The sequence below is a fragment of the Drosophila innubila genome (assembly GCF_004354385.1).
Source record: "Drosophila innubila isolate TH190305 chromosome 3L unlocalized genomic scaffold, UK_Dinn_1.0 0_D_3L, whole genome shotgun sequence".
NCBI lineage: Eukaryota > Metazoa > Arthropoda > Insecta > Diptera > Drosophilidae > Drosophila > Drosophila innubila.
The window spans coordinates 22,982,737-23,003,605 of record NW_022995376.1 but is presented as its reverse complement, the minus strand read 5'-3'; the positions used below and the strand labels follow the sequence as shown (position 1 = coordinate 23,003,605).

Below are 20,869 nucleotides of genomic sequence, written 5' to 3'. Positions count from 1 at the left end.
AGCTTAATTTAGTAAATAGACAAAGTTCCGCAATTTATGGGAACGGCTCTTTAATAAAAAAAACCAAATATAATTAACAAGCTATTCGCTATTTTAATTAACTCAATGAATTGTAGCAGTCTGAGTATTAGTATTATGTATTTATTTGAATGTTTTCTTTTTATCTCCGTCACCTCTCTTGAAGTCTAACAAAACAGCCGGCTTTAAATATATACAAAATAATTATTTATTATTATTAGCATTAATAATATTTTATGAGCGACAATTCACGTTCATCGAAAACACTTTTAGCGTAATTTATCTGAAAAGAAATATATAGAGATCATTAGTATAAGGCAGGATAGGATAATTTAGTTTAATCAGCTTACACATCTTGAAACAGCTTCAGCGCATTCCTCAGTTCGACAGCGAATTCGTGGTCGTGTGATTTTTGGTGAGTTAATAGATATTTCTATGTAGTAGCTTGATGAAGCTTTGCTTGCAGACGGGGTAATTCCCGTGTTTGTAGACAAATGATGACATGATAGTATGTCGCTAAGGTGTCCCTCAAACATTACGGTTGGGTTTCCATCGCATAAAGAAAACATGCGAACGTATTCGGTGGAAACCAGAAGTCGTAATCTTGCCTCTTTATCACTCCAAATGTTTGGCTCGTAAAATATTATCTTTTCCATAAAGTTTTTGCGATTTATTAAATAAAGGTATTGTTGACCTTTACTTTGACGACTAGAATATGAAGGCAAAAGTCCGCCAGGAGCACCAGTTATGCATCGGGGTAAACGCTTTCGATTTGGTGAAGTTCGATGTGTATCTCTGCTTGTTTCACGAACAGCACTTGCTGTTTCCGATGCCAAGTCCAACATTCCAATTAAAGGTTTTGTCACCGTACCCACTAATCCTTTTCCTAAGCCACTGAGAAAACCGGGAACGCCATCAGCTTGTGCTCCATCATATGTATGTCGAACAATGCTTGTAACTCCACCGAGCAAACCAAATCCAAAGCCTTTTATACCCGCTGCAAGGTGACCGCCGGATGTATTTGATTGTAGCTCTAAAATTCGTTGTCTTGTCTCGTTATCATGATCATCCAGGACAACTTTACCCAAACTATCTGATAATGTTTCTGTTAACTTTGCCGTGGAATTGGAAATACCATGGGTAACATTTTTAACCAGACTTTTGACAGAACCTTCGAAAATAAGTCCAGATACGCCCTCCGACAAATCATTTGCGAATCCCAGTGGATTTCCCAAGAAATCAACACTTCCCAATATCGATGCGGCGTGCCATTTGATTTGATTAATATAATGCTTCTTAATCGCTCTCAGATAAATGTCGATTGTTTCAAAATGATACTTGTCCGAAAAATAATCAAGCTCTATTAAAGCATCTTCAAATTTGATCAACGTCAAGCCCAAAGCTTTTTTCGTACTTTGCAATTCTTCCGGTAACTTTGACGATGTGAATGCTGAAAGACGAACCTGAGTCGGCTCGATTCTAAAATATTCAAAGTAGTATCTTTTCATATCATTTTCCAAGGATTCTTTTACAAAATCTTCATAATCGCAGGGCAGGAACGAATTCTGTTTGCTCTCTCTGCCATATCCAAGAAAAGCAGCCATTTTCAGTATGAGCTTTTCCTCCAGATACATAATGCACGGCTTTATATCCAGAGTGAAATGCTTAAAAATCAAAGCGTTCTTATTTGGACTGGGCAACATTTTCACTTTCAAGAGCAACGCATTCATTTGAGCATCGTCAGTTGGGATACAACTATGCAAAGTCACTTGACTGGCAGCATCCATTAATTGATTATCTATCTGGATGTATGCTATATTTAGATCAATGGACTTTTCCATAGTACTGTCTATAACTTCTGCAATTATGTTGTCCAGGCTAATATATACGATTTCCTCGCAGGGTTTAAGACTTATTACTGATATACCAATTCCTTTGGGAAGTTCTACATTTATCTGTAATAAAAAGTATTATTAAATGTTTGTTGAGTCTTCTTTAGAAATTAATTAATCATACCTGAAATTCGCTAACGGCTTGCGGTTTTCCCTTATCAATAATCTGTCTGTTGTTGAAGGACGCATGAGTCCATAATAAATCCGGCGCTAAAATAATCTCATTTGGCTTTAGCTTAATATCACAAATTTGCACAGTGCGAATTGGTCCATCCATTTTTGTAGATATTTCCAATTGTCCTGAGCCAGGTCTTAACTTTTGGGCCACGAGGTGTTGTTGGATGGGTATCGTATCCGTACTTTTTGAATTATGCTTAATACATCCCAAAACTGCCTGTGTTCCAGGCTTTAAACCCGTTTTTCCATTATACGACTGTAATAAAAATAATGTATAAGTAGATTTCAATATAAACGAAAATAGGAATGACAATGATTTACCTGAACGCACATATTCGCGTGACACATAAGTCGTCCATTCTCAAACCTCCAAGTCTGTGTGGTGACTCTTTGTTTATTGGGCGTGCGAACTACCAGAGGAGTAAACTCTGTTGGATTCGGGGGCTTTTCTAAATCTAATACCAATCGGACAGCGCTTCCTTCATTTGATTGGATCGGAGGTGTGGATCCTTCATGTTCCAATTGCCCATTAGAATTCATAAGCCACAATTGTGAGCGATCTCCAGAATTCTTCTCCATAATAATCACTTTTCTATCATAGACACCTAAGACTAATTGTTGGTATTTCTCATCTGGTTTATCACCATCCCTTTTGAAATGATCAAAGGTGTTATGAAATGCTATATATATAAAGTTTGAATAAGTTAACGATCTACTACTATTTGATAAATCAATTGGAAATTCGATAATGTTTCCTCCTGGGGCTTCCATAAGCAATGTTTGTGTTCCTAAGGGATCGTCCAATACATATGATAATGACGACTGTGATCGAACTGGCGTAGACCAAATGGGTCTGGAATTTTTTTGCGAAAAGTTCACAACAACCTCTGAGAAGTTGTCGATTCTTATTGGAGGTGGTAAGCTTCGGGCATCAGTAAATAAAAGTATAAGCGTCGCATCCCTTGATATGATTTCCAATCTCAAGAAGAACATTTCGCACCATTCATTTCTTATGTTAATATACAAACTCTGCTCTTCACTAATGGGTATGCCTTTCGACCAGCAACAACATTCAACATCTGCCATTCTCACACATATCAGAGGTTCCCGATCCCAATTCGCCCAATGAAATTGAAAATTACAATCAATCGGCGCCGAAATTATATGAGATGAATGAGCATATTCCTAAATAAATAACAAAACAAATATGTTAATATTGATAATAAATAGTTCTGTTTGAAATACATACATTCTGCACGATATTGCATTTCTGTGAGAATTCCAGCTGGTGTCCGCTTTTGTTATAGAGATGGAAACGTGGGGACATTGTCACAAAGGTCGTGCTCGAATAGAATCCTCGACCACGTCGAACACTTATACCAATTGTATAGCATCCAGGTCCACCTTCCGTGCGCAACTCTCGGTGTGTTATATTCTTGACCAGTGGAAAACCTTTGCACCACTACCAAAAATACAAAAATTATAAATATTGTTATTTTTTTTTTTATGATAACATTTACCTGATTGTTGGCACCAAAGGAGTTGCCAAGTCGCACTTCCAAGGAAGGTGATCCTTCCTGATCAGAAAATGAGAACATCAATGGAGAAACTTGTCGAGCTGTTTCATGCTCCTCAAATTGACCTGCACCAATATTAGTAGCACCTTCTTGCTTAAAGATGAGTGGAAGGCCAGTCTTATTTATAATCCAAATGGGCGCACTTATATATATTTCTATTCCCTTTCCTTTAAAGCATTGAATCGATATGTGAAGATGTAGTTCTCTATTCTTTGAATCGATTAATTTTAATTTTGGTTCAACGACGCCGATGTGATTCGTTGGAATTTTAAGTTGACCGGAGACTTGGAAATTATCCAAAGTGATGCTTAAGTTGAATGATTCGCAAATATTTATATTATATATATTCTTGCTTTGAAAGGCATTTATACGGCCAATACTGCATCCGTTAATATTGAAAATTAAATCACAGCAGAGCATATTTTTCAACATTAGCGGAGATAAGAGTGTAATCGTATTTCCCGGCATATTTTTCTCCTTGTAAGGATACATTTCCTTGCTTATATTGATAAGTGTGTATAGTATACTTTTATTAACGTCGTAACAGGTATACAAATTCGACGGGCTATCACTTCCGGAGTCTTTCCAAGTTATTTCATCATTACTGAATCCCACGTCATCGACATCAGCACTATTTGCGGATCTTTTGCCATCATTGGGAACATGGGAAATGTATAATGATGCATCAAGAAACTTTAGCGGCACGCACTGTTGATCATTGGGAGTAATCGTGCTTATCGCTGAAACTGCATCAAAATGATTTTTATTTAATACTTTCTTCAAATAAATGTCATGATCCAATTTGTTTATTATTCTCAGGGGGGACATGACTTTAATGAGCTTCTGTGCAGATCCCATTAGCGAAATGTCAAAGATAATGCGAGTTTTTTTCTCATAATGCGAATCCAATATGGTTGTTCGAAAGTAGATTCCAACTTTATCTATAGAAATCGGTCCAATCAATGTCCAACCATGGATTTGAACTAAAATCTGATGCAAATTCAATAGATGTGAGTCAATATGCCTCAGTTTACTCTTCTGACTAAAATCGAAGGTCTTAATTTCATTGGGTTCGACGGTCATCCAGTTCTTAATGATTTCTAATTGATGCAGCTCCGAGCAAGTCAAATCCCCCAGCTGAGCATAGATTGGTTTGAAGAGAAGTGCTGAGCCGGTGAGGTTCTGTAAGGCAAATGGAACGAATGGAGATCGTTGTCGGAAATTTGTATTCTTCACATTGTCCAGGGAATGGAAATCGCTTGTCCAGTTCTTGGAAACCATATGAATTAGCTCAATCAACGTTGAGGTAATGTTCAACTTTAGCAACTGTTTACTATTCACAAAGATTTCGAATCGTTTCCTTTTGTCAAAATTAAGTCTCTTGTATTTCCATTTTGCAGTACATTGCCAGATCTCAGCCAGAGGTTCCCATCCACTCAATCGGCGATTGTAATAGTTAAGCGTTACTTCTGTGTCCAGATCACCCTCAGCTGAATTATTGGTGCTCAGGTTATCAACTTCGATTGCATTTCCTTGAAATTTATATTTGAGCAAGACTTTTGTAAGGGATACCTCAAGAAGGGGCACATCCGCATCCATGCAATCATCGATCACACATATGGATATGCAATTGGCATCAAGTACTGCGGTTTTTAATTCCAATGCCGGGTTTTGGGTCGTGTTTCGCTTTTGTTGGGATAGCCATAGAGCGGCATCATTAAGTTTCCAATTGTTTAATTCCATGGCATACCAACAATTTGTTATTTCAAATCCCATTGCAAGCAGAGGAGCGATTTTTTCAAACTCCGAATTCGATTTGGACAACACATTTTGTGGATTTGAAGTCTGGTTTGGTATCGTGCTTATCATTCTCAAAAACAGTTTCATATCGATATACGATAATCGTATATTTAATTGCTTTTGTACCACAATATTTAGGCAATTATTTCTCATTTCTATGTTCAATGTAAATGGATCAATAATCGATAGCGCACTTTCATCCTCAGCGTCTAATATGCAGGAGAAGATTTCCAAATGATTTATATTTATAGACAGTGGTACACAACTGTTATTCGGTTTGTATGAGATTACCGTTGTACTCTTTAATATGATAGCATTAGAATCCAATCGGTTACACTGTTCTACGAAAATAATCTCAGAGTCTGTAACATTAATTATGTATTCTACCACAGAAGTGTCCGATGCTTGCGAATTTGCTTGATCCATTTGCAATGGTTGATTTGTTTTCGGACTTACAGGTAAAACGGGTAAGGAGTCTTCCTCCAAAAACTTCTTTAAATGTTCTAAAAAGTCCAGGATTCCAATCACTCTCATATCGTTTAACATTATGGTATATTTACATAAGTTCACTCGTTTTCTGCAATGAATTTCGACTTGTGCCGAATGTTTTTGAGGCGAACTTTTCTTTGACGGTTGTAAAATGTTTCTAAAAACATTATTTGCATTATGTTTACCCTCGCTGGGTCGTTCGTCAACAATCAATATGTTGCTGGATATCAGATCTATATCCTGTGCCCCATCGCTGAACATATCAATTTCTAACTGAGATCGTATAAAGTGAATGCAAGCCAAAGGTTCTAGAACAAAATCGGGCATGGTATTCGTATTTAGAACAAGTAAAATTGATACGTCCTCCAGAAGAATCCTTATTGAAAGCAAAGTCATAATCCTTGTCGAGTCTTCAGTCTTAGCAAATAAATTCAATGCCGAAAATGTTTCCATTGAAGTAAACGTATTGCTTAATGAATTGTTGTAAACATCGTCTATTTGTTCGCCAATATTGTTGCTTAAAAGTCCTCTAATGAGCTTATAATTTTGAATATTTAGTGTTGCATTTAGTCTTGAGAATGTTCCTTTTACACTTATGTCCGGACAAACTCGAGTATTCGCAGTTGTTAGGTTTCGCTCCACTTGGACATTGAGGTAACAGGATTCCTTGAATATTCTATTGCCCTTTATAAAAATTGTATTTGCAATATTGATAAAGACTTCTTTGTCATAATTGGTTTCCAATTTCTGAATACTTCGTTCCGCCGAAAAGAAATTGATATTGACCAAATCAATGTGCATAACGTCCAACATTTCATCTGGACTTGGAGTAATTCCTTTTTTACTTATGATGCACTCATCACTGGCAAAATGAAAGCTATTCTTCAAAGTAAACTGTCCAAGGTAAGCAATTAAAACATGATTACTATTATAACAAGCTGGCAGAACTATTATTGGTGAAGCGGCTTGTATGCAAAGCTTTATCTTAGACGGCTGTTCACTTCGATCCCTGTCCACGTTATGCTTCTTTAGTTTCCTTATCACGGGCTGCAAATAAATAATAACATATTAAATTAATTTATTCAGAACTATAAGATTTTTCGAAAAGGTATGGAAGTTTTTCTTAAATTTGATTTTAAAAAAATATATATATATTTAAGGAATACAAAAACAGCTTATAACAAGATATCTACTTCAAATACTAGATACGTTACCGTTTGCAGTTGTAATAAATCTTTGATAAACAAATGAAGTTCGACAACAAAACGTTTGGTATGAATATAGTGAACCGATGACATATTAATCCATAGTACTGCATCGGCATTAATGCTATTTAATGGTTCCAGATCAGTAAGTTTCCTGTCAGCAAATTAAAAAAATGTTAATTAGAAACTATAAGGTGGATTAACCAGAAAATATTATTTCATACCTTTTATAAACAAAATTTAAAGCCTCTGAGCCACTCGTTAAAAACCTTTCCTTATATACGCATCCAAATTTGGTGAGATCGTATACCGTAATTGATCCCAAGCAACCTTCAATGGCTTTAAACGAAGCCTCCTGAATTATAGAAAATGTTGCATTAGATACATTTATTTTAGTTAAGACAGCTTCATTGCGAGTCAGGTTAAAGTTTAACGATCGTATGGAAACATTTAGTTTGCTGCTAAATTCCGGCACACCTAAAAATATATAAATTTAATCGATTAATATTGAGTATTCTAGAACGTATTGAGTTACTTACTTTGTGGAACAATATCTTTTTTCTCAATCAAATTTTGTGCTTTTTCCGTGTCAGCAATTAAGCCAAAGAAGTCAAATATCGTATACCATCTGTCTACACAAATTGTTAAGTTCAAACAATTAAACTCTATGGAATTTTGGCTTTCAATTTTAGTTTTTGAGCCCTGTTGAAGTAAACGTCTGGTATGTGATCTATAAATAACCAAATTGTGTTTCTTTTGATCGCTTAAGTCTTTTTTGATACATAATTTTGATTTGTGTTGTTTTTCGGTATTTTTCAGCTTTATATATTCGCATAGGTTGGTGGGAACTGATGTTGATATCGACTTGTGTTTGCTACAGAAACTCGGTAAGTCCGGGCACGATGATGATGATTGTTTTTTCCTTCGATAACTGTTTTCCAGGTTTATCGATGTAACCATATTTCTAAACGGGGATGACAAATCCGACTTCAAGTCTTCCATTAGAACTGAGTTTAATATAACTTTAACATCTTCTTCGTTGCCTCTAATACGATGCTTAACAAAAAAGTCCTTAAATGTAACATTTACTAAGGGCTCATGACTTTCATTTTGAAGATTAATTTCAAGTACGGGTACTGAGAACTTTACAGTTGTGCTTAAACGTTGTACTTCATTTATGGAATCACTAGAATTTGTTATATTTGAGTTTTGTATCTTTGGTTTTATGTTTTCATTGCCGTTCGAAAAGTTTGTGGCATTTTTAATAGACTCTAGCATATTCTTATATTGCTTTCGATAAAGTGTGACTTTCAGAGTTTCCACCATGCTTCCTTCAACCTAAAAGACAAGTAATGTTAACTTTTAAATTAAATTTTCAATATTTATTTAGTCTTACCGAGAGTGTTTGAATTTTCCTCTCTTCGACATTTACATCGCCATATCCAAGATTCAACTTCAAAGATATTGCAGTATCATGAAGTATTGGAAAAGCTTTTTGTTTATTCGCATACATTCTGCTTGCTATGGGGAAAGTGAACGCCCAATCCTCGTTTTGTTCATTTATATTTAATGAGAATAAATTAATATTTTTTACTTCTATTAAATATTTGACTATCACATCTTTACTCATATTTTCCAGCGATTCATCAATATCATTACGACAACAAATCTTTCCCAAATTAGCAATGAAAACTTCTTTGCTATCATTCGATACAGGAAGAACGATTATGGGACTGTTTATTATAATATCAAGGCTGTATTAAAAAAAAATTAATATATATATATATGTTAAGTAAACAACTTGTAAGATACTGAAACAATTATCTATACACAACTTACGAGATCCTGGAATTTTCCTCACAAGACTTGTTTGACTCTTCTGGTTTTGTCTGAGCATTAACATCTTTTATTTGCTGTACAAATTCTTTGGCTATATCTGTGGCTTTATTTCCAATTGAAGTCAAAAATTCTCTATAAAAATAATTATGATTGTTAATTGGATCTAAATAATAGGGTAAGTAGCTTACTTCAGTCCATGTTTGAAATTTGTAATACAAAAATTGAAGTCATGTAAAAACCGAGGATTGTGAGTATACGAAACAGACGCCATTCTCAATTGTAGACTTATTGCAGTATTGTTACTCCATTGTGTTGTAAAGCTTAAAGCATCAATTTGCTCACTTTTATCATCATCGGAATTATTTAAATAAATTTCGTTGGAGAGTTGATTAAGTACTGATTGACGGGATAATTCTGGTTCTGGATCTTTACCAATTGACAAAATTCGCTGATGTCGAATACCTTGCGGCGTAATATCGATGATTTGTATTCCTCCCAACGATCCAATTATATTTAAGCCCGATTGCATCGAAATATTTATTTTTGCTTCGCTTATTGTAAGCGTACCAACTTTTCGGGCAACGTCCAAATACTTATCTTGTTTTATGGTATATAATATCAAAACATTTAACCGAAAAAAGTCGAAATTTATTTCACTATGATTGTGGTTAAGAGATCCTTCGGATTCGCTTAACTCCAACGCAGCCTCTTTATCGCTCTTATTGCTTACGTGTTTCATTATTTTTTGACCATGGAAAATTCGTTCGGCAAAATTTAATAGTTCAAGTATTGTCTCTTGGTTAGCTGAAAGATAATACAGTTTTCTGTTAAGCATCAATTTAAAATTTTCTGAACAATTTTTTTTATACACTTACCAATGATTTCCAAACTATTAAATGATATTTTCGTAGTATGGACGTAGTTTGAGTTATTCGCATTTGGTGCCATTATAACAATATCAATGTTAATTAATGCATTTAACTCAGTTTCTTCAAAGTATTCCGTTGTTGATTCTAAAAGTATGTGAAATTAACATAAAAATAAAGTATTCGTTATAGCTACTAGCATTCTCTTAAATTGTATTTAAAATATAAATACCGCTTTGAATATTTTGCACTGCTTTTTTTATAATGTGCGGACTGGTTGGCCTGTGGAAATCTGCTGGATCTGGTGAGCTAGGTGTAACAGGTGAACAGGCTGTACTATGTTTAAGGCTTCCAGAATAGCTATCCATTCTGAAATTAAAATAAATTGCAATAATTTACAGAAATTTTTAAATATAAAAAATTAAATTAGTTACCCAACATTTCGATGACTGGCCACCAATAACTCAAAGTCTGGACCGAATGATTGAATGGCATCTACAAGTAATAATCCATGGACAGACATTGTAATGGTTGATTTTCCTCCTGTCGTTATAATACCAGCTCTAGCTCCAATGATTTGCAGCTCGGCAATGCTTTTCTCTTTCGATTGCATTTCTATTATTAATTGGCCAATTGCAAACTGAACAACTAAATGACTTCCATTAACATTATAATTATCAGCAATAAGTTTACTTTCGGGCTTCTGTATCTTTTTTTCCTTAAACCGTGATCTATTTGTAATTGGATAAACTATATTTAAGAAATGTTTTATTCTTTCCTCATTGCCGTGAATTAAAATCATGGGACATGTTCCAAAAAGCGTAAAGGAAGGATAATCTGGATCAGATGTAAACACAATACGCTGCTTAAGTGTTAATGTAATATTGAATTTGTCAATCAAATGAAAATTCGATGAAGACTTTAAACTGGCCTCCCATCTCTCTTGGTATTTGCAGACTAGAACTTGTAGATTTGTAAAATTTATCGTGTATGTATTATAAATTTTACTGTGCAATACTGATTCCAGTTGACTGTTCTTATTGATAAGATCCCTGAAGAAATGCTCATGGATAGTTGGAGATTCCGAGCCGCTTTTCTCTGATCCAGGAGGAGTTGAGCATGGTGTTAAATATGTTTCCTCTTCATCACCATTGCTATCGGTAGTATAAATTTCTTCAGTCTTTGCAGTAAATATTGAGTTTTTCTTTTGAAAATCAGTTTTAATCATTTGAAATTTTCCAAAATCCATTAGAACCATTAACGAATTATTGATCTTGTAGTTTTCCAAAAATATTATACGTGGAGCAAATACTTCAATTTCAAAAGTCCAACTTTTCCGATTCGGCTTAAAATAAAACGAAATCATAACTTTAGTATTATGCTGTTTCTTTATATACATTTCAGCAAGATACAAGGTATAAGTTCGGCGTGCCAAAGTTCATATTTGAGTTTGAAGTCGATCTGATAAAAAAGAATGTGAAAGTGTGTGTAATGAAGCGGCGCAAGTGTATGAATTCACAAAAGCACATAATTATAAGATAACATTGTCTAAGCGATATGAAACATTTCAGACAAACACAACTGGTTACTTATATTCAAAATTTAAGGGAGTATTTTGATAAATTATATACAATAACGGATAAAAATGGATAAATAAAATAAAATATAATGTTGTTAATCATATTTAAATTATGAAATATGTGTCTTTGTGTTATCAGTATAGTAATTACTGAACTGCAAAGTGTGAGCTGAATCTTCAGTGGTGCTATTTCCTAAATTGTCTTAAATTTTTCAATTTTATAAATAGATATTAATACGGGCATTTACGGGAATAATAAAAGATAGTTTCTTAATTGATACTAACCTCATTTCCAAGAAAAAGTTGATTCCAAGAATTGAAAAAGTTGTTTTCTTTTCCAGTTTGATTATTATTTTCAATTATGGGACGCACATTATTAGATTTCGTAAAGAATTTCAAGATCCAGTCAAGGGCGTCTGGATTATATATTAAATCCAAGCTCTTCGATTTAATTAAAAGTCGATATTGTAACTGATCGTCATTTTCATATTGTAACTGAAATAATGGATCCTGTTTATTTGTGGTACTGGATGTCATTTTCAAATCCGACAAATGAGCTAATGATGATCTTTCTGTCTGTGGTTTTATTAAATGACAATGCTTTGAATCATTGTTTGTTTTATCCAATAAATAAACTTCACCCAAAGATATTCCTACCACATAGGATGTAAACAATGGATTTAATTGAAGGAAGGATGATAAATTATTGAACTGCATTTCAATGCATGCATTGCTTTCACTTTTCGTGGTTTCTTCTGTTTGCAAGATAACAAATCCTTTAAGGAGCTCAATGGTAAAGTATCCAAAAACAGTGTCGCACTTAAAGTTTGATTGACTTTGTAGTGAATGCTCTAAGGCAACCAAAATATCATCTTCTAAATTTTGCAAGGATTCGTCCTGTTCCGTACTGGTTGCATTATTGGTACCGTACCATCCCATCCAGTTTGGAAACCAATGAAATAACATCCGCTTGCCTGTGGCGTTGTACGATTTAATAGCCAGTCCTTTGGTGAATACTTTTTCAAAGCATATCCGGCGCAGAATGATTAAATCCGAAACTGCTCTATCACTTTCAATGTAGGACTTAAACTCCTTGTCCTCGGTGGACAAATTTTCGTTGGGATTTAAGATTACAGCTTGATAAATTCTCATATATCTTAGGTTCTCTTTAAGCGTTAGATACTTTTCATCTTTCTTTTTAAGCGCCCGTCCGTGGCAAACGAGAACATATTTCCACCATGCTTTAGGATTCTCCAAAATACTGAAGGCTGGTCGTTTTAATCTATACTGCGATATTTCCTTTATCTGGCGGATTCCGGCAAGTTTATCCTGTATTTGAACATGCTGCGCCTGAAATATTATTGAGAAAATAAAAGTAAAAATAAATAATAGTTTTTTTTTGGTGTTTGGTATTTTTGGTATCAACAGAATTTTCATTTATCATTTTTTTAAGTCCACTGCATAGAGATAGTTAGAATTGATTGTCTTATCACCAGAAAGATAAATTTTACTTTCATTTACATTTACATTCTGCATAAACAGAATTATATTTAATTTATGTTAATTGTGAATTGCAATATTTTTATTTAAAGATGTAAGGAGGACTTGCAGAAATATATGTTTATCTTACCTTGGACAACACAACAATTACTTCAGGCACTAAGAGATCGCAAGAGACTCTGGGCTTTTCCTTAGAGCGAATAACTTGTGGCGACTTCTCACGTTTCCATCTAGCTGTTGCACTTATGGGTTTTATTATAAATTCATGGGGACGTAATTGACATGTCGAATTCATATTTGCTAGAAGTTCTAGATTTGAGAACTTCTGACATTTAATATCATCATGTAATATATCCCAGTATAAAGACAATTCTTTTAATTCGACGATCTTATAATTAATATCATTATTAATCGTCTTATTTGTGCCAGTTGTCCAGTTAGAATCACAGGTCTGTGCAGTTAGGGAACCGATTCTCATGCCAGCGGCTATTTTGCTATTACCCACGTCCACGATATCTTCATATCGAAAGTGCACATCAAATATTTTAAGCTCAATATTGTCAATAATATTTGTTGCCATGTTTGTGCCATATTTTAGCCAATTATTGTACGATGAAAAGTAATAGGATTCAACTTGCTTTCCTTTTTCGGACCGCCAATTGGCTTCTGCTGTGTCCAAGACAGATTGCTTGTATTCTAAATCGAGGAGCTTCTCCTTCGCCTCATCCCAATTTTCGAAATCCTTGGGGCAAACGACACAAAACAATCCTTCTATGGATATGCACCACGGCGACGTTCGAAATTGACGAACCGGCACTTGAAGTTTAATTTTACCAATGCTCCCCGATGATACTTCAATCGGTAGGCCAAACGACCGCAACGCATCCTTTCTGATTGGAATGTTTTCAAGCTCTACTTCCCCTAAAATAATACAATTGCAATTTGTTTATTCATTTATTCTCAAAATACATGTTCATAGCATTACCTGATAACAGCGCAACAGATAATTGGGCAGAGTTCAAATTTTCCAAATACTTTCCGAGGTAAGTATTTAAGACCCATGTTATCAAGTCCCTTAACATTATTGTAGCCTTACAGTTTCACTGCGGCCTTAAATTTTCAATATTATTTATCTTTATTTGTATTTTACAAGCAATCTACAATAGCAAGCACTTAATCCAATGTAGTCACAAATCAGCTGTAGAACCATAACACATAACATAACTATAAACTTAACATTTGCATTGAAACGTTGGAAAGAAACATAAAATTTTATTGGCAAAGAAGCAGTAATGAAACAACCAAAAATCTTTATGTTTCTTAATTTTAAATAAGAAATGTTTCTAGGAAAAATATTATTTATCTCAGTTTTTTTCTATTTAAATATATTGCCGTAAGGTACCCGGCTCCGAAAGTGACAGGAAGCTTTCCCATGAAGTCAAATGTCAAGGAAATACTCCACAGAATTGACTGAAAAATTGCAAGGGAACACACGGATTTTCGAAAATACATTGCCAAAAATGTAGAGGATTTTATAAGTGAATTTTGCGCAAAATATATAACTTGTTCGATAACTTTCGATACACATCGATAGATTTCTTTAATTTTACATCCCTAAATTTCAATATTAGTGCGCTCCCACATGTTTTTATTTATTTACAGTCATCAAAGTATACGAATTCTCTTAAGTTTATAAATTTTGTTTAATAATTGAAATACAAAATGGATTCTGCCAGATTACCTCCCAACCGAAAACAAAATTTAGAGGTAATAACAAATACATGATAATCGATACAAAGATTTTGTTAATAATTTATTCTTTTGCAGGGATTGCTGAGATTGGCTGTTGAAAATATGGAAGAAGGAAGCCAGCTAAATCAAGATCCTATCGAAATGGATGCACAGGTATTAAAATGTTTATGCAATTGTTTAATTATTTAATTATTATAAAATCTTTTCAGAGAAATGAATTCCTTCAGGGAGCACTGCAGTCGATGACAATGAAAGTCGATGATGTTCAATACGCACTGGCCAACTTAAAAAATGAATCTGTTAGCACGGCAGAAAAATTGGAATGCTTGGATATTATTCGAGATAATATTGATGATATTGATGCGGCAAATTCTTTTGTTAAAACAGGAGGAATAACTACATTATTGGAATATATCAGAAAACCAAATAGTGACTTACGACCGCAGTCTATTTACATAGTAGCAGAAATGTCACAAAATAATGAGTTTTGTCAAAACTATTTTGTAAACGAGAAGATTATTCCAGTACTTACTTCAACCATGAATGATGCTGATGAGGATTTAGCTCGGGGTTCGATCTACGCTATATCATCGTTGATTCAAAATTTTCCAGCAGGGCTGAAAGAGTTTCTTCGAACAAAGGGAACTCAAACTCTATTATCTTGCTTAAGCTCCACTCATGTCACTGTCTATATAAAGTCGGCATTTCTGATAGCATCTTTGTCATCAAATGATAGTTCATTCCGGGGTAAGAATAATAATAACATTTTGAAATAACATATTTACAAAATTATTTACCTTTACAGATCTTATTAATAAGCAGAATGCCGCACAAATCCTTTTAAGTAATCTGGAGGCTAAAGATGAATATGAGGATAAGCTTGAAGCTACGCTATTCGCTTTATCTGCCCTTTCATTAAATAGTAAATGGAAAATTACTCCTTTGCAACAAAAGGAAGTTGCAGTTATTCTTAAACAAATAATCAATAACAAAGTTTTATCGGAAACTTGTGAAGTAAGTTTGTATATGGATATAATCATAAATGTCTCTTTTAAAATATAATTCTTTCTATTTTTTTTAGGAGATGATCAAGTATGCGCGAAATATTTTGAATGCGATAACAAAATAAATGAGATATATACTTCAATAGTAATCGGTTTCATTTAATTGCTTTATTTAATATTAATGCTGTTGTTATTACCACATTATTTTAAAAACAATAGACATATATAAGAAATAATAATAAATAGCTCAATCTAAAACTCCACTTAAATTCCCTAGCTCCACACTGCGCCAACCGCCTAACACAACTTGAGGGATCCTCTATTTATAGTTATTTATTATTTCTTATATTTGTGAATAAATACAATTACCAAACCTTGCTATTAAATGGCATTCCAAACTTTAATACTCAGTTCTTGGCTTACGTTTATTGAGAAAATATACAATAAATAAATGTGTGTCGTTAAGAAAATGAATATTACAAGTTTTACGAGTAATCGTAATCAATACAATAAAAATAAAGTATTGCAACTAGAATCAATTTCCGAACAATTTCATGCTGGTAATGTGTCAAAATCTTCTCCGACATGGACGATAGGTACATGATTCTTGTCTACAGTGGATTCAAATATGTAGTCACACAACTTCTTTTGTTTTAAGCATATATTCCAATCCATTACTTGTACTGCATGAAGACTTTCCGCTTCATTATGTTGTCGTAAAACCATAGATTCCTGAAAAGTAACAACATATTATTAGTGTCCGTAGTATAGTAGTTATAATTATAAGCTTACCTTTATTTTTTCCCACTTATCGTCAACGTCTTGTAGCCAACTAAGCAATAATCGACCGTTAAATCGACAGCGGGCACTCTTTTCTTTTTCGTCTTGTTCCGGCGTAATCATGTTATAGATTTCATCATCTTTTAAGAATGTACAAACGGAATATGGCGCACACTGACCAGATATACTTCTGGCTGCTTTTGAGTGTACTCGGATTATTTCTTGTTCAACATTTAAACAAAGTTTTTCTCGTTCCACCGTATGTTCTTCGACCAATTCTCGTCTGGCTTTTTCTTGTTTTAGGTAAAATGATCTCATACTCTCCGGTATTGCGTCCGGTATTTCTATTTCTGGCGTGTCCACATTATCATTTAGAAGGTATGATCGTTTAGTCAGAAGATAATCATTAAATCCCTGTGGTGGACGTGGTTTCACTGGATATAAATTCTTCCACTTCTTTTCCACTTGTCGTCGAATATTTAAAAACATTTGGAATCCATTTGTAAAGGGATAATCATGTGGATGAGATTCGCCAGAGGCTATTGATGTATCAGCTTGGGATATCTTTGAATTATCATCATTTGCATTTTTGGGTCTTATTTTTCGTTTTCGCGGATGTAGGTCAGCATTTGAGGATGAGATTATCTCCTTAGACGACGATGTTGAAGAAGTTGAAGGGCTCGGCACGTTCGGCAAAACGTCGTGATCAAATTGATTTTGTGGAATCGGGCTTGATGTCATATTTGAATATGATACCTTGATGTCAGCATTATCATTAGCATGATTCGACGATGCTGGAGATGGAGAGCTACTTTGCATTTGCGGAGATGAATTGTTAGAGCTGCGTTCAGCGCTTGTCACGCCACTTCGATAAGAACTGCGCAGAACTCTTAAATTCTTTTCGTCATTGAAGAGCTTTATATTTTTATCATCCAAAATTGTGGAGCAAGCAATATTAACTTTCTGTGGACTTTCATGAGGACTAAGGCATTGGTTCGATAATATATTATCAATTGAATCGCTATTAGAGCTGACCACATAAGGGAGCGCTGCATTTCGGGATGCAGCTACTTTTCCAGTTCGCAGCACGTTTCCATCTGTATCAATTGAGCAATTCTGCTGGGGAATAACAATTTTTAATGGTGGCACTTTCAGACCACCATTATACAGACTATCATTGCTCTTATAATCTTCACTTCCTTCTGTTTCATTTTCAATCTCAACGGTCTTATTTACGTCCACTTCTTTATCAGCAACAGTTGTGCTTAATTTACTACCTGAAGGTGAGCTCTTTGTAGATGTTAACTTGGAGTTTTTATCGATCTTTGATGATATCTTAATTGAAGGATTTTTCGCATCTTTTACACCATCTAAATCTTTCCTTTTCTTCTTTTTCACATCATCTCCATGATCCTCGAACTCTTCCTCAATATCCGAATAACTTCGTTTTGTACTTGTGACACTTTGAACTATATTTTGCTCTACATTTTTGCCATCCTGAGTACCATCGTCGATTGCTGGCTTGTCTTTACCTTCAGTAATCTCTATTTGCTTTTCCGTAACATTGAGCTCGTCAATATCTGCATCTCCTTTCTTATCATTTTTCTTTGAATGCGCACGAGATGTCTCTAAAAGAAATGTAAAACGTAAGTTATTAAATTTAAATATAATTATTTAACTAATACCCTCTTTTCATGACACCGTTAAGTATATTATTATTCGTTTTACTCTTCTTTTTTTTGTAATAAAAATTTACATTTGTTGCCTAAACGATTCCCAGCAAAAGTAGCTTAATTTTTCTTAATTTTGCATTTTATTTTCTCGACTAGATTATTTCTTATTTGGGTTTCCTAATCTTTATTTCCAAATTACATGATTGGTTTCTGAATGTCTTTTATTGTTTTTTTTTTTTTTTCAAATTATGATATTAATTGTATAATCGTACAATTTCCAACTAATGTATATTTTATGATTCTGGAAAATATGTGTTGAAATGGAGAAAATTTTTGTGGAAAGAGGGTATTACATTGCCAGTGTTGCTGGTTTTTTTTTTATATTTACATAATTACTATTGAAAATAGGTAAAAGGGAGTACTACTTTGTGCAAGTGTATGTAATGGGCAGAAGGTGTTCTTTTTGTCACCTAAAGCTCACAAATCTAAATCAAAATGTGCATTCCAGGCAATAACACAAATTTACAACAAGCAACAACGCAGCGTTTATGTTTGCTTAATTCTTATCACCATAGAAAAACAATTTTCTGCGTTACTTTTTACGCACTTACAGACACGAAGGCTCATTAGTAGTAAATGTGAATACTTTATCAATTACTTTCCACTGCATGTTACAAACATTTGCACAATTTACTACTCACGGCGTGAAAAAGATCACACTGAAAATTGTAAGTATACTTACATACATATGTATCTACATGAAAAAATTTACATATGCACACACACACACATGTACAGTGTATGCATGTGTGTAGTAGAATGGTACATATTACGCGCACAAACAGATGTTTTTCATGACACTGTAACTCATTATTTTAGGATAAGCATTGTCGTGCAGAAAACTCCATTTTATACTTATGCAATTACACAGCTACAAGGAATGTTGTATGTACTTGGAGACATACATATTTACATTTGGCTTACCTGTTGAGGAGGTTGCTGTCATTTGGATTAATAAAGCCATTTGTTGTCTTTCTGACATGGGGGTGTTTGAGCTGGGCCTAGCTGGTGTGACCCCTGTATTAAATCCTATCCCCTTTGGTCTTGGGGGTGGCATAATACCCAAATTCAAACAGCAAATGCAAAAACTTAAAATATTTAACAATTTAGATGCTTTCCAGCAAGAAACAGCTTTTGTTCCCCCTAAAATCTTGGCAACACTTGTGTGGAAACACTGTTTTGGCCTAAAGGCTGCCACACGGTCCAAAGGTTGCCACCCTACAAAATTTCTGATCTGGCAACAATAAGAAATATGGTACTTATAAATTGTAGCCCTATTTATAGCCAATTTCTTAATTTCGAAGCCAGAACAAAAGTTGGCTAGTATTTTAGCTATTTTTTGTCGCAATTTCAGCTATATGATCTAGATCTGTTTTTTAGGTCTCGCAACGCTGAAATAAATGGCAGCTTTTTTCTGCCCGGTGGCAACGTCTTTCCAAAAACTACAAAAATATTTTTTGTTTGTAAATTTTACAAATCCGATTTAATAAAAGAATGTTGAAGGCATCTAAGTAAAAATAAATAGCTCTACGCTCTACCCACTTTGTTGGCTTGATGGGAGCCATTGTAAGGCTTCTGAAGTGTCTGTTGGTTATATTCATTTAATGAACCAGAAGCATGGGAAAGTTTATCCAGTATTGAAGTTTTTATTATATTGTGTATTACATATTTAACGTCTGGTGGGTGCCCTGCCTCTTCCACGACCCCTGGGACCACCACGTCCACGACTTCCTCTTCCTCGTCCACGATTTCCAACACGACCGCTGTCTTTTTTCTTTGATTTCGATTTGGGAGTGTCGTCTATTAGCAGAGTTTCTAATGGCAGGCTATCCGGCAATATAAAGTAACGTATGTTGTTACCACGAATGCTTAAGGATTCCAAGTGCACTGGGTCTCTATTTTTGATGGTCATCTTTACGCTTTTTAGGTGGGTATTCATGGCAACATCGACTCCAGTAATTGTCCCATGGATTTGAGTGCCATTTTTCAATTCAACTGTTACAGTCTCGTGACTTAGCTTCATTAAGAATCTAAAAGATAATGTTAGATGTATTATTTATAATAAAGTTGTTTACGAAAAATATGTTGAACATTGCGCGGGGTTTTTATCGTCATATTCTGCATATGCATTTTGACAGTCGCATGTATTTCTACATGTACACACACATGCATATGAGTATACAAATTAATAATCACACATGTAAATAACACATTCAGGTTATAATATCACATTTGTTGTATTAATATACTTATCGTACCTCACCAACTTCATTTTTATTTATTTAGAACTGTGCCAAAAATTAGATAGATACAATAAAAGCTGAGCCGGCAACGAAAATTATTAAACTACAACGCCGCATCTACTGGTAAAATATACGTATACAACATAGCGTCGCATTTTTCTTATCGATTACTCACAAGTGTGCTTGATCAAAAGACCATCGAAGTTTCATACATTCCGATTATAAATTTAAAAATAATGTTTAATTTTGCTTATTATCTTAATAAAATTTATTTTACTGATTCAACAAAAAAAAATATTGCATTTATTTCTAAGCCGCGAGCTTGTGATTGTAGTATAACAATCGATAACAATTTGCAAGTAAGTGAAAAAAACTTTTGTTGTCAGACACCTATATAAAACTAACAGAGAATTAT

The 20,869-nt window shown here is 34.2% G+C and overlaps 4 protein-coding genes across 4 annotated transcripts; 1 reads left to right on the top strand and 3 right to left on the bottom strand.

Annotated features, from left to right (window-relative positions):
• Positions 1–73: 73 nt before the first annotated feature.
• Positions 74–14,149, bottom strand: LOC117789215 (vacuolar protein sorting-associated protein 13D). Its single transcript, XM_034628306.1, has 18 exons — positions 13,928–14,149; positions 13,073–13,863; positions 11,728–12,792; positions 10,298–11,208; positions 10,096–10,232; positions 9,873–10,010; positions 9,186–9,801; positions 8,998–9,129; positions 8,555–8,912; positions 7,698–8,496; positions 7,383–7,635; positions 7,168–7,312; positions 3,608–7,000; positions 3,337–3,549; positions 2,409–3,272; positions 2,035–2,343; positions 369–1,973; positions 74–301 (listed from the first exon to the last, which is right to left on the bottom strand). Exons 1-18 carry the CDS (start codon positions 14,022–14,024, stop codon positions 242–244), a joined length of 11,886 nt encoding a protein of 3,961 aa, XP_034484197.1. The 5' UTR covers positions 14,025–14,149; the 3' UTR covers positions 74–241.
• A 418-nt stretch (positions 14,150–14,567) lies between these two features.
• Positions 14,568–15,903, top strand: LOC117787092 (hsp70-binding protein 1). The gene is made up of 5 exons (XM_034625537.1): positions 14,568–14,709; positions 14,770–14,847; positions 14,904–15,441; positions 15,500–15,708; positions 15,776–15,903. The coding sequence occupies exons 1-5, from the start codon at positions 14,665–14,667 to the stop codon at positions 15,821–15,823; spliced, it is 918 nt and encodes a 305-aa protein (XP_034481428.1). The 5' UTR covers positions 14,568–14,664; the 3' UTR covers positions 15,824–15,903.
• A 194-nt stretch (positions 15,904–16,097) lies between these two features.
• On the bottom strand, positions 16,098–19,398 carry LOC117787091 (ankyrin repeat domain-containing protein 12). The gene is made up of 3 exons (XM_034625536.1): positions 19,136–19,398; positions 16,491–18,106; positions 16,098–16,430 (listed from the first exon to the last, which is right to left on the bottom strand). The coding sequence occupies exons 1-3, from the start codon at positions 19,266–19,268 to the stop codon at positions 16,251–16,253; spliced, it is 1,929 nt and encodes a 642-aa protein (XP_034481427.1). The 5' UTR covers positions 19,269–19,398; the 3' UTR covers positions 16,098–16,250.
• A 439-nt stretch (positions 19,399–19,837) lies between these two features.
• Positions 19,838–20,619, bottom strand: LOC117786572 (probable small nuclear ribonucleoprotein Sm D1). Its single transcript, XM_034624900.1, has 2 exons — positions 20,470–20,619; positions 19,838–20,241 (listed from the first exon to the last, which is right to left on the bottom strand). The coding sequence occupies exons 1-2, from the start codon at positions 20,481–20,483 to the stop codon at positions 19,881–19,883; spliced, it is 375 nt and encodes a 124-aa protein (XP_034480791.1). The 5' UTR covers positions 20,484–20,619; the 3' UTR covers positions 19,838–19,880.
• Positions 20,620–20,869: the final 250 nt, after the last annotated feature.